At 39.6% G+C, this 14,350-nt stretch overlaps 1 protein-coding gene across 2 annotated transcripts in view; it reads left to right on the top strand.

Moving 5' to 3' along the window:
- Positions 1-3,167, top strand: part of LOC124273059 (glucosidase 2 subunit beta-like) — a 32,610-nt gene extending 29,443 nt beyond the window's left edge. For both annotated transcript variants that reach the window (XM_046708272.1, XM_046708270.1), the window contains exon 7: positions 812-3,167. In XM_046708272.1, coding sequence (XP_046564228.1) covers positions 812-913 — 102 coding nt within the window. In that variant the 3' untranslated portion in view covers positions 914-3,167. The remainder of the gene's footprint in view (positions 1-811) is intronic.
- Positions 3,168-14,350: the final 11,183 nt, after the last annotated feature.

Below are 14,350 nucleotides of genomic sequence, written 5' to 3'. Positions count from 1 at the left end.
GTTCCACAAAGGCTGAGTTGAAAATCTCACCCTGTATCACGTTGAATTGTTGATAACTTTTACTATGGAAAAGTTCTAGTTTGAAAGTCCATGTGCACAGTCTAGACTAGGCTGGCATGAGTGATTAAGACTCTGTGCGGGTAAAGATCTTACCTGTACGTTAAGGGGTCACAACTCATTTTTGATAAAGATCTTATCATAATCTATGGGTTGTTATAGATAACTAGTAAACAGAAGATACTAGTATATCTTAAGCCACATGAATCTACAAGATTCTACTTGTCTGAGAGAGAAGTAAGACAAGATTGTGGTCCCCCCGAGTTATAACGGAAGTATAGGATCTAGGATCCCATGGAGGGGATACAGGACATATCTAAGGACAGCTGATGAATCCACGAAGTGGCTTGACCCACCACCAATCCGTCAGATTCTTTAAGCAAAAGATCATGAGTCAGGATATGGAAAAATATGTAATTTTTTAAGTAAACTTGATATTTTATACTTATCCTGACTCATGAGAAGCCCTCCCAACCTCCCCGCTGGAAACACTTCGGATTTCACAGTAGATCCAGGTGCATGGACAGAAAATTCAGGAGAGAGTGACAAGTAAGACTGGTCACATGACTGTTTGCGCGGGAGAAGGGAGGTAACTCGTGGGTGAGTGTACTTTTATGTCCGCTTTAGGGAACTACAAAGGATTCAAGTGTTCCACTAACATTCGCATAGAAGAGGGAGCTAAGCAAAAGATCATGAGTCAGGATGAGTATAAAATATCAATTTTACTTAAAAAACTACATTTTTCTACTTTCAGATCCATTTTTTCTGTGGTATTGAGGATCGTATTGTGAAGTTTGTGGAAAAGGAACGATGTTACTACTCTGTCACCTTTAGCACACCAGCTGCTTGCAACTAAACTGACATACCGTTGTCAGCTGCTGATGTTGGATTATGTCAACATACCATTGTTTTGCTGATGGTGGAATATGTCAACATACCATTGTCTGCTGCTGATGGTAGAATATGTCAACATACCATTGTCTGCTGCTGATGGTAGAATATGTCAACATACCATTGTCTGCTGCTGATGGTAGAATATGTCAACATACCATTGTCTGCTGCTGATGTTAGATTTTGTCAACATACCATTGTCTGCTGCCGATGTTGGATTTTGTCAACATACCATTGTCAGCTGGTGATGTTGGATTTTGTCAACATACCATTGTCTGCTGCTGATGTTGGATTTTGTCAACATACCATTGTCTGCTGCTGATGTTGGATTTTGTCAACATACCATTGTCAGCTGGTGATGTTGGATTTTGTCAACATACCATTGTCAGCTGGTGATGTTGGATTTTGTCAACATACCATTGTCTGCTGCCGATGTTGGATTTTGTCAACATACCATTGTCTGCTGCTGATGTTGGATTTTGTCAACATACCATTGTCAGCTGGTGATGTTGGATTTGTCAACATACCATTGTCTGCTGCTGATGTTGAACTTAAGTTTAACAATACTGACATAGCATTGCATGACATGAGACAATATCAATTGACCATGTGAATTTACCTTTGTCTGCAGCTGACGTGGAACCATGCCAACAGACCATTGTCTGCAGCTGATATCGAATCATTTGGACTCACCATTGTCTGCAGCTGATATCGAATCATTTGGGCTCACCATTGTCTGCAGCTGATATGGAACCATGTGAACTCACCACTGTCTGCAGCTGACATGGAACCATGTGGATTTACCACTGCCTGTAGCTGACATGGAACCGTGTGGATTTACCACTGCCTGTAGCTGACATGGAACCATGTGGATTTACCATTGTCTGCAGCTGACATGGAACCATGTGAATTTACCATTGTCTGCAGCTGACATGGAACCATGTGAATTTACCATTGTCTGCAGCTGACATGGAACCATGTGGATTTACCATTGTCTGCAGCTGACATGGAACCATGTGGATTTACCATTGTCTGCAGCTGACATGGAACCATGTGGATTTACCATTGTCTGCAGCTGACATGGAACCATGTGGATTTACCATTGTCTGCAGCTGACATGGAACCATGTGAATTTACCATTGTCTGCAGCTGACATGGAACCATGTGAATTTACCATTGTCTGCAGCTGACATGGAACCATGTGGATTTACCACTTTTTGCAGCTGATATGGTCTATGTTGACCTAATGTAGTCAGGTATTCTTTCCATTCTTTGAAATACTAACACACTTAGATTTGTGACAGAACATATTTTAGATCTTCCAAAAATGATGTAATATATATTTTTGTGAAGAAATGTCTGAAATTACTTTGTATATTTTTGTACGACATGTATTCAGGATGACAGAAAATATTTTGCTGTTTTAAACTATGTATAACAGTGTGCTTGATGTCCAGTCTTATTCAATAAGTTGGTCATTCTTGCTAAATTGTGCATCTGTTGATATAGATGTTACCTTGTCAGTATTTCAAATAGTTTGGTGATTTGTGGTCATATTCCGCAGACTGACAAAAGTTGTGAAGTTGTTAGGTCATCGAATTGTTTGGTAATTCCATCACTATGACATTATTACCTATATCATCACACTGACATAATATATATATACTGTTGTCCTGATGATCTGTTATCATTGTTCATATCACAATTGATGGAATACCCAATAAGATTAGATGAATCTTATTGATGTTATAGTTGACTCTAAAGTATGAAAAACTCATCTCATTATAGAAGATTAAAATCAAATATTTCACTACAGTACAATACCTCTCTGCATGAAGATCTGACCCCCTCCCCTCTCACCATAGTACGCCACATCAAGTTTACTTTCTAAATATCGCAAAGTTGTATGCTTGAAAAAATGTGCAAAGGTCAAACAAAGGTGAAACTTGCTGTTAGATATTTTGGGACCCATTTTAATCCCAGTTTGATCCATATGACTTTTCCTTCAGGCTTAATGTTTATGCTATATTGTAACATATGCATTTCTTATTGACTTATAACTGTTTATTGTTTCTTCATATGTTGGTGAAAGCACAAACAATCCAGTCTCTCCCAGGCCTGTTTTATTGTGGACTAGACAAACATCTAGACTCTGAAATGAACATATTTAACTGAAAAACGGTTCATAAGTTATAATAATAAAATACAATGAAAAGGAGCCCAGAGATTTTCTTCATTTTCCTGAAACTGTGGAAATCTAGACTTGCTGCATATTAATGATAATAATAGACTACATGTATCATAGCACATATATCCATGTCAGTGACATGCTCAAAACGCACAAGAAAGAGTTCAGAGTCACTATATATACATGTATATAAGAGAGTCAATGAAGAGAGGTTATTGGGAGTCACTGGTGAAATGTTCTGGGCTTACATGGGCTTTCTTGGCTGTATTTGTTTCAGTGTCTGTAGGACAGACTAATTGTGTACCTGTGTTACATCTTGCAGGGGCTTGTGCTGTCAATAAGGGTCTTGCAGTAAGACAACAGCAATGGCTAAATTGCAATTTGGGATTGGTAATTTATTTTTTTAATTGGTGTCTCAGAGGTTTTTGTATATACTTATGTACTTCCTGAAAAGACAAAATGCAAGTTCATGGTATATTTTATTTAAAATTGTGTATTCAATTTTTACCCTTCTTTAGGCTCTCATAGTTTTTGTTGGCCTTTTCCTGGTTCACCCCACCCCTAAATAAAATGGCCATTCACTGAGGAATTCCAGATCATTCTGGAGAACAGACCACCCTGATGTACAGATCACCCGGAGTGAATGAATGAAGCACATGTTATTACACACGACCATTTTATGGATACTGTACATTGGTATATCTCCTAGCCACGATCTCAACGACCAATTTTATTTAATGCTATGATAAAACAAGATCGAGTGCCCCGCTCCTGTTTTGTTTAACTAAAAATACCTTTAGATGTGACAATGTATATTCCTACATGCTAACTAACCTATACTGGTCATAAGAGGGAAGAGTTCAGATGTGTCGTTTCTTGACATATCCCCAAGACATGGATCAGTGCTCATAATATTGGTCACTGGATTGTCTGATCCAGATGGCATTATTTCCAAGCTGGCATAGAATACTGCTGAGTGTAGCATTAAACAACAACAGCCAAACAGGTGTAGCTGCTTATGTCAGTGCTTGATGACTGTTATAGGTATTTGTTTCTTGTTTTTATGCATGATTAATTGGCATGCATGTTTTGTGTGTCAAGATACAGGTGGAGAGTTGACATGTACATCCATGAAGGCATTACCTTGGTATGTTTTATATACTGTAATCGTAGTTATTTTCACGTGGGCTTAATTTTCTTGCTTTTAGTGCAAAAAGACTGTGCATCAATGATCATACCAAGCGAAATATTCATGGTCAAGTGTCTGAGATTTAGGAGCCTTCACTAACCACATTCGTAATGCCATCCTTATTCCAGAATTCGGAGCATAAGGTGAGATATTGAAATTGAATTATATACACACCACGAATTGAAAGAAAGACATGAAATGCAGCCAGTCAACGATTTGACCATCTGAACAACATATGTCTCATAAACAACAAACACTACTTTATGATTTCTATGTTTAATGATCGTAAGTACTTGTATACACTCTTCCTTAATTCGTTGTCAGTTAATCCCGCATATGGGACAGGTGTTGTCATGTTGACATAAGTATAATCCCACCTCTCTCTGATTGTTTTAGTAAACACGATTCAATTATGGCGGCTAGCTTTGATCATTGCATGTCTATCGGTTGTGAAAACTTTGTGATGGATACCATCACTCAGGTGTTGAAATGCGCGAAAAAACAACTGCGCTAACAGGTCTCTTGTGATCTTTACGCGAAATTGCACCCCGTGAAAATATATACGATTACAGTACTTGTTTTAATCACCACATTCTGTTGTGTTTCAAATTGGCATTTCAAATGTTCCAGTCAGAAGGCATTTCTAAATGTCTTGGTTTACTCCATGGTCTATTGGTTAGAGGGTCTTCCCTAACAGCACATCTGTAATTCCCAGGTTGTGCTATACCAACAGATGTTAAGAGATGGTACTTATTGTTACCCTGCCTGTCAGGTTGGAGTGAGTGAGTGAGTTTAGTTTTACGCCGCTTTTAGCAATATTACAGCAACATAACGGCGGGGGACACCAGAAATGGGCTTCCACATTGTACCCATGTGGGGAATCGAACCCGGGTCTTTGGTGTGACGAGCGGACGCTTTAACCACTAGGCTACCCCACCGCCCCGTCAGGTTGGAGCCAGTGTGGGTTATGCATCTTAAACATGTGATCTCTGCATGAGAGTTCTGAACCACAGGTATTCATTAGAACTAATACCATCAGTCACATGCCACATGCATGCATGTTGCTGTGTAAGTGAATAAAAATGCAACATAAAAAGCTATTTAACTTCGAATCGCCTATATCTATCAGTCATCAAGTTTTCTTATGTAAACTAATACCACTAGAACTACGTGTTTTCAACCTTTGCAAACCGTGGCATGGACTGAAGAAAACCCTGTTTATATATTGTAGCTGTGTATAATTATTGTAAGCAGAAGATCACAGAGAAGTGAATAAATCTATGCACGACAACATTCCACTACACAAGTATTTTGTTCATATGTAATTGTCAAAAGAAGTTAAGGATCACCCAGTTCTTTTATGAGGTGACTCTTGTAGTACTATATAAGGCTAGACAGATTCATGTTCTTGTTGTATGGAGAGGTTCGTCTAATTGCTTGCAAAGAAGCATCTATAGCTCTACGCTTTTTCATACAACTCTTTGCTTATTTTTTACATCTTGTACACATAATTGACCTCACACCATCTTATATTTGCTTTGCCTCATGGAATATTCTCCATGAAATCCATGAAACATGAAAATAAAGTGGTCTGATTTGTAGTAGTTACTGATTTAGTTATCAATGTGACTGTTATTGAACATATCAACCTAAGTAAACAGTGACTGTCAGTTGTAGGTTCTACTAATTATCTATTCATTTGACACATTTTGTTGTTGCTGACATAATTATTCTCAGTGTTTCCGCTGACTAAATTATTTATCAGACACTGTGTCTGGCAACCTAAACTAAAATTTTACCGGTCATGAATGAAATTTGCTGGTCATATCCTATTACCATACTGTAAGTACTCATTTTAAAGTTATTTTTAGCCTGGGTATTTCCGAAACATAAAATCTTTTGTGACCTTGAAAGCACAGCCAAGACTGATTTCGCTTACCCATCATTTTTTTAATTTTAATACATAATTAATTACCGGACACAGTGTCCGTCTGGCTTTCAATTTACCAGTCCCCACCAAATTTTACCGGCGATTTTCAGGTATATACCGGAGAACGGAAACACTGATTCTGTTGACAAAATAATTGTTAATTTCTTTTTCCTCAAATATCAACTTGGTTCCATGTTAATGATATTGGAAACTGAGTATGTATTCTATGTATGTAATATAGTGTGGACACACTGTTTGGTCCAGTATGTCTGTTGATGATTACAAGGTTGTGAGACCAATTGTGTGTTACAGCGTGGCTGTGAATCATGTTTTAAATAAAGAACAAGATCTTTCTTATTACATCTGTGTGTTGCACATCTCTTTGGGGAGGCATTATTGCTCTAAAGTTTGTTCAGAGGAAACATATTTAATTAAGGATGTGGCCAATGGATAAATACTTTCAATTTATACATCCATGGTAATGTACTTTGATCAGATTCATTTCAACAATGTCATCTATAAGAACACCTTGGATGACCAGCAAGTGGGAGTACTTTATAAAATGAAGCCAATATTCAGCAGATCAGTAGAGTCAGGGTCAAGGCAGCTCTGTCAATAAAAGTGCTACAATTTTCTGTGCAGAGTTGCATCCATTAGGTGTGCTAGAAACCTATGATATTTGGATTGAATCCTAGACAAGGTTCCCTGAATCCTAATTTCAGTGTGTGTCCAGCACCCAATGCTAGTCTCTGTGTGGGGAATCTAGGGCAGTCTATGTGTCTAGCACCCAATGCTAGTCTCTGTGTGGGAGTCTAGGGCAGTCTATGTGTCCAGCACCCAATGCTAGTCTCTGTGTGGGGAATCTAGGGCAGTCTATGTGTCCAGCACCCAATGCTAGTCTCTGTGTGGGGATTCTAGGGCAGTCTATGTGTCCAGCACCCAATGCTAGTCTCTGTGTGGGGATTCTAGGGCAGTCTATGTGTCCAGCACCCAATGCTAGTCTCTGTGTGGGGAATCTAGGGCAGTCTATGTGTCCAGCACCCAATGCTAGTCTCTGTGTGGGGATTCTAGGGCAGTCTATGTGTCTAGCACCCAATGCTAGTCTGTGTGTGGGGATTCTAGGGCAGTCTATGTGTCTAGCACCCAATGCTAGTCTCTGTGTGGGGATTCTAGGGCAGTCTATGTGTCCAGCACCCAATGCTAGTCTCTGTGTGGGGATTCTAGGGCAGTCTATGTGTCTAGCACCCAATGCTAGTCTCTGTGTGGGGATTCTAGGGCAGTCTATGTGTCTAGCACCCAATGCTAGTCTCTGTGTGGGGATTCTAGGGCAGTCTATGTGTCTAGCACCCAATGCTAGTCTCTGTGTGGGGATTCTAGGGCAGTCTATGTGTCTAGCACCCAATGCTAGTCTCTGTGTGGGGATTCTAGGGCAGTCTATGTGTCCAGCACCCAATGCTAGTCTCTGTGTGGGGATTCTAGGGCAGTCTATGTGTCTAGCACCCAATGCTAGTCTCTGTGTGGGGATTCTAGGGCAGTCTATGTGTCTAGCACCCAATGCTAGTCTCTGTGTGGGGAATCTAGGGCAGTCTATGTGTCCAGCACCCAATGCTAGTCTCTGTGTGGGGATTCTAGGGCAGTCTATGTGTCTAGCACCCAATGCTAGTCTCTGTGTGGGGATTCTAGGGCAGTCTATGTGTCTAGCACCCAATGCTAGTCTCTGTGTGGGGATTCTAGGGCAGTCTATGTGTCTAGCACCCAATGCTAGTCTCTGTGTGGGGATTCTAGGGCAGTCTATGTGTCCAGCACCCAATGCTAGTCTCTGTGTGGGGATTCTAGGGCAGTCTATGTGTCCAGCACCCAATGCTAGTCTCTGTGTGGGGATTCTAGGGCAGTCTATGTGTCTAGCACCCAATGCTAGTCTCTGTGTGGGGATTCTAGGGCAGTCTATGTGTCCTAGCACCCAATGCTAGTCTCTGTGTGGGGATTCTAGGGCAGCCTATGTGTCTAGCACCCAATGCTAGTCTCTGTGTGGGGATTCTAGGGCAGTCTATGTGTCCAGCACCCAATGCTAGTCTCTGTGTGGGGATTCTAGGGCAGTCTATGTGTCTAGCACCCAATGCTAGTCTCTGTGTGGGGATTCTAGGGCAGTCTATGTGTCTAGCACCCAATGCTAGTCTCTGTGTGGGGATTCTAGGGCAGTCTATGTGTCCTAGCACCCAATGCTAGTCTCTGTGTGGGGATTCTAGGGAAGACTATGTGTCTAGCACCCAATGCTAGTCTCTGTGTGGGGATTCTAGGGCAGCCTATGTGTCCTAGCACCCAATGCTAGTCTCTGTGTGGGGATTCTAGGGCAGTCTATGTGTCCTAGCACCCAATGCTAGTCTCTGTGTGGGGATTCTAGGGCAGTCTATGTGTCCAGCACCCAATGCTAGTCTCTGTGGGGATTCTAGGGCAGTCTATGTGTCCAGCACCCAATGCTAGTCTCTGTGTGGGGATTCTAGGGCAGTCTATGTGTCCAGCACCCAATGCTAGTCTCTGTGTGGGGATTCTAGGGCAGTCTATGTGTCCAGCACCCAATGCTAATCTCTGTATGGGGAATCTAGGGCAGTCTATGTGTCCAGCACCCAATGCTAGTCTCTGTGTGGGGATTCTAGGGCAGTCTATGTGTCTAGCACCCAATGCTAGTCTCTGTGTGGGGATTCTAGGGCAGTCTATGTGTCCAGCACCCAATGCTAGTCTCCACATGGAGATGCTAGCAGAGTCTAAGCGCTGAGCACTCAATGCTAGTTTCACCTTGGCGAACGCATTACCTGACTGACTCTGTGCTGATGTCATCATTCACTGGGTTGTCTGTCTGTATTATTCTGCTGCCTGGTGAGGCTAATGCCTTTCCCTGCCTGTGGTTTGACTAACACAACAGCAATGAGACAAAAAATGAACTTCAGACTATTTTTTATCACAGTTTATGAGCTATGAACCTTTATTTCAATACATGATTGCAAGTATCACAGAGAACAAGATGAAGGCATTGCACAGCAGAACAAGAAAAACATGGTTAGAAACATAAACATTGACACCAAAGTCCAGACATCCCATAAACATATCTACATTGTTCAGTGAAAGATAATGAACACGTTCATGTAACTAGACTTTTGTTACAAATAATGTACACGCCAGTACAGCTGGCAACTATGATGAGTTGTGAAGAATATCTAGTTACTCCTACGTTATCTGACTGAATAAACCACATGAAAGTGACAAAATACTGCATATTAAAATTACTGCCTGAATGTTAAGATACATCAGTAAATGAATGGAAATAAATAAAATGGTGCATGGAAATTTCATGTTCTACAATTGTAATGCATGTGAATCTTTACCTTTGTGCTTTGATGTCCAGGCTGAAACTAGCCCCTAAATCCATACAACACACATATTCTGTACAGTTGGATCATTGTTGCCTTTACATTGATAATGTACAGAATTTATGCATGGGATAAAATATTTGTTGCAGAAAGTATTTGATGTAGAAAGTACAGTTGAAACAACAGCATGAGATAGCTGTATGTTAAGTGCAGAAAAAATGGTAGGTGGTTCAAAACATATTCTTAAGTCTAGAGCCCTTTCAAGGCTGAACAGTTCCACATTGGTCAAATTGCAGAAAGATTGCAGTTGCTTGGAAACATATTATTATTACTTAGCTCCCTTTCAAGGTTGAACAGTTCCACATTGGTCAATGCAGAGAGATGGCAGGTGCTTGGAAACATATCAATATATAGGTTGAACAGTTCCATATTGGTCAATGCAGAGAGATGGCAGGTGCTTGGAAACATATTAATATTACTTAGTGCCCTTTAAAGGTGAACTATGTCTGGAGTGATGAGTAACAAGGTGGTGAGCATGACTCTGCAGCCACTGGTGACTCACTCTGCTTGCCAATCAGTAAATACAATCCTATCCCAACAATAATGTAAGTTCTTTCAGAGATGCATGAAACATACTGTTGTACATGTTATTCTAGTCTGTTCATTATTTATGAGTTGGTTTACAAATATGCTGAAATGCTGATGTCAGTGTCAGGATCAAAAACAAGTTTTATAAATTTGAACTTCCTGATTAGCTCTTCTTATAATAACAAAAAAACAAAACAAAAAACCTTGTTGGTCACACCATCATTTAAGCATAATTGCAAAACGTTACAGAGAAGTATATGATTAGGTTGTTTGTTCCAAAAAAGATATCATTACCTACCATTACTTCTTACGAACCACACTGTGGTAAAACTTTACAGATCAAAATTGATGACAGTTGTTTGATGGTACCTCAACCTGATCTTCACAGCACATTGAGTAGAGTCTGTACTTCAACAGTATTTTCAGTTATAAAATACATGCATCCTGTTGGGGTTCAAACCCATGCCCTGTAGATTGAATCGCACGGAAAGTGGACCAACGGGTCACTGGTGGTCCATGTGGTATCAGGGTAATTACAGATTATTTACAGAGAAGAGAAGTTTTGTTGCTGCAGCTACAGAATCACATGTGGTCCACACCAAGCGGGTCGTGCACGATGCGCTGGTGGATCTCGATGAAGAGCGGGATGTACGTCACAAAGTCCATGAAGTCAAACATTCCCTTCCCCTCACGATTGAACTTGCTCAGGACCTGTCACATTCCAAATAATATATGTCAGAATTCAGTGATGTAAACATGGCTCTTACCCTGTACCTACAGACAACTACAGTGTTTGTGAATATGTGCCAATAATTAGCTGACTTACACCAAATGTAGCAATATTACTTGGTTTGGTATTGTGAACATGTGCATGCTTTTTGGAAATGTTTTCTAGAATTATTGCATGATAAATGTCAACATCACCGTTCACAACATGAAATTGGTCCTGCAACTTACGGTGTTTGGAATGAGAACAAATGTATATACTGATGATGTCCAAGATATTTTTATGGATTAAACTTCTTTTTTAATTTCTCTCACGCCGTTTCAAGACCATTCCAGGTCCCTTCATCAGGTGAACTGGCAGTGAATTGTTCTAAATGCCACTGAAAGACATTATACTGATGATGTGTTTGATTTAATATTGTTGATAGCTAAATTCTTCATATATAAATGATAGGTATTAAAAAACTACTCTTAGTTTTAAACAGTTTAGACATTATTTACGAGATAGATATTTTATTGAAAAGAATATAACCTTCAGTAAAAATGAACAGGATAAGTTTTTAAAAAGTGTATGTTACATCATGATTTTGCAAATTTTAAATGACTTTCTAAATTCTTTCTTCTTGTTCCCTAATGAAGAAAAAAATAAAGGCTGAATGAACTTGAACTTAAACAAACTTACTTTAACTATTTGAAACTTGTAAGTGTGATTGGTGAGTGAATGTGTTGTGGGGTCTTGTGTTGTTGTATTGTGCTTTGTTAGAAAAAAATCCTGTTTTTCTGTTGTCCAAGTTTTCTTACAAAAGACCCACGAGTCCCCTGGTTCTACATTGCCTTTTACTGTAACAGGGGGGAACAGGAAATGAAAATTGTCAATTATAAAACAAACATATAGCAATATTCCAGCCATAGGATGGAGGTCTGTAAACATTCAAGTCTGGACAATCCAGTGACTGTCAAGCATCAATCAATCCAACCAATCACAATCAATCAATGCAAGTTGGATATGATGATAGGCATGAATACTGTCAAGTGTAGCTCATGTAGCTGAATGTCAGGTGAACTGATGGAATGGCCTGTGTGTTTCCTGTGTCTGGTGTCGTACACTGTCCTTTATGCATCAGATCTCCTGTCATCAACATCTCTTCCTCAGAAACCACTCAACTTCACATGCTTGTTCCCACACATGATGACATGCCATTTTGTCAAAGAGTCAAATCTGATTTTCAGAGTGACCAAAACAGCAGACTACTGAGGGAGAGATTTTGATGACAAGACACCAAATGCATAATGAAAACAGGAACCGCCACACAACATATTTAAGGGTAATGATATTTCAAAACATTATTTCAGTGTTTTTCAAAGGTATTTATACTGAAAATATTTAAACATCAATGCTCAACTGTCTCCTACAAGAAACATGGAATCTGCTGTTCCTGTTCAGACTTAAGCATCTCACAAAGGCCTGGATTTCATTGTCAAGTCTTTGTTGATAGTTGAAACCTTTGACTATATTGGCTGGCCGCAGTACATTGAATACCGAGTGGTATGCTTACATAGCTGATGTGTTCTGGCCTCAGTCCTCCAGCAGTCAGCTCCAGCGCTAGAGTGGATGCAGGAGCTCCCCCAGCAGGGGTATCAATATCATCATCCTCCAGCAGGCTGAACAACTCCTACAACACCACAAACAGTTGGCCATGAGTTACCACTGTCTAGCTGTATAGAAAGTGCGCAGGGAATGACAGCTGTACATTTCTTACACTACCGTCAAAGACCACTGGTACGCAGTGGAAATTAAACTAAACTACCTATGGTTTGCAGTGGAAGTTAAATTAAACTACATAAATTTTTGAGTTACCTTTCACTCAACTAAATGTGAAATCCCCTTTTAATCAACAACCGGTAAATGTCAAATCCCCTTTATACCAACTAAACGTAAAATCCCCTTTAATCAACTAATGAGAATGTGAAATATGCTAATAAATAATGAAGTTTAAACTTAAAATGAAGAAACTGTCTATCTTGCAAATGTTAAATGTCAATGGATAATTCTCTCAACTATGTCTATTTCTATTTGACCTACACTGTTATAGTTGAAAATCCATCACTTGGAGAGAGCTACCCACCAACAACCTGAAACTAGCCCCTAAAACAGAAACTCTAATTTCTGTTAACCATGCACACAGAATCTTGTGCAGCATGAAAAGATATAGTTTGTTCTTTCTGCGTAGCGGTTGTATTTGTGTTATCAAACACTGTGTCCGAGAACATCAGTTCTTTACAGACCCTCCAGAACAAACAGTGATAAATTAGCAAGTCCAACAATTTGCTAGCACTCAAACTTTTGATTTAAAGATGGTTAACAAAGAAACTTTTCATTGGATGGTGATGTTAGATTATTGTACAGAAAGGATCATTCTGAATTCAGGATGTTCAATGTTTTCTTATATTTCTGATCATTGTCACAAAAAGGTGAAATCTGAATCAAGACTTTTGTACAAAGTTATCATTTCTATTGACAGCATCATTCATACACACAGTATCCTGAAAACTCTTCACATGTATTCATATAAATAATGTTGTAAAGTACCAGTCAGCATGGCTACCATTCCATTTGTTTTTACATAATGAGCTTTGACACAGATCTACCAGCCTCGGGCAAATGATAGCTGTCAACCTTGTTCCTGCAAGTGTGTTCAAATGCCTCCATATGATTGGCTACTGATTTGTTTGTTTGTTATTCAACAGGTTCAGAGGAGATAATACCTTGCACTTTTCCATCTTGACGTCCAGGGCATTATAGTCAAATTTGTTGAGCAAGTTCCTCAATATTGGACTGAAAGAGAAATAACAGTATCCTGTAGTTATATCGACATACCTGTGTTGGTTGAGTGTGTATTTAACTGTGAGGGCATTATCAGATTATGGTTGACAGAGGAAGCCCAGCATGATGCATAGTTTACTTCCCTGTAGAAACTTGAAGTAAAAGCATGGAGTGGACAGATAAAGGGAGACAACTCTACACAGCATGTTGCAGCACAGTCATGTGGTTCAAAACAGATGTGTAAAAGCATAAACACACTATCAATTACAAATAATACAAAATATGCGACAAAACTTACTCCATCTGTGTGACCTTCTCTGACAGAGCTGCTATCACAGAAAACAAGCGGAAGTTTATCTTGGATCTTCCAGGCAAGTCGAGGATCTGAATATAATGATCAATGCAAGTCATTACTTCAATACTGAAACATGAAATCTTTATTCTCTGCTCCCAAAACCAATTATCAACACTGCATGTCATTTTTATAGGATTCTATATTTTAGAAAAAAATATACTCAAAAGTTGTTGTAAGCATTCTCCAACTTAACCGAGAAAGGGAATGTGATGTTTTTATTACCTATGAGGGATGAGG

The sequence above is a fragment of the Haliotis rubra genome, unplaced genomic scaffold, assembly GCF_003918875.1.
Source record: "Haliotis rubra isolate DU_JTF1 unplaced genomic scaffold, ASM391887v1 Scf176, whole genome shotgun sequence".
Taxonomy (NCBI): Eukaryota; Metazoa; Mollusca; class Gastropoda; order Lepetellida; family Haliotidae; genus Haliotis; species Haliotis rubra.
Note: the sequence above shows the minus strand (reverse complement) of the source record. Positions and strands in the feature narration are given on the sequence as shown.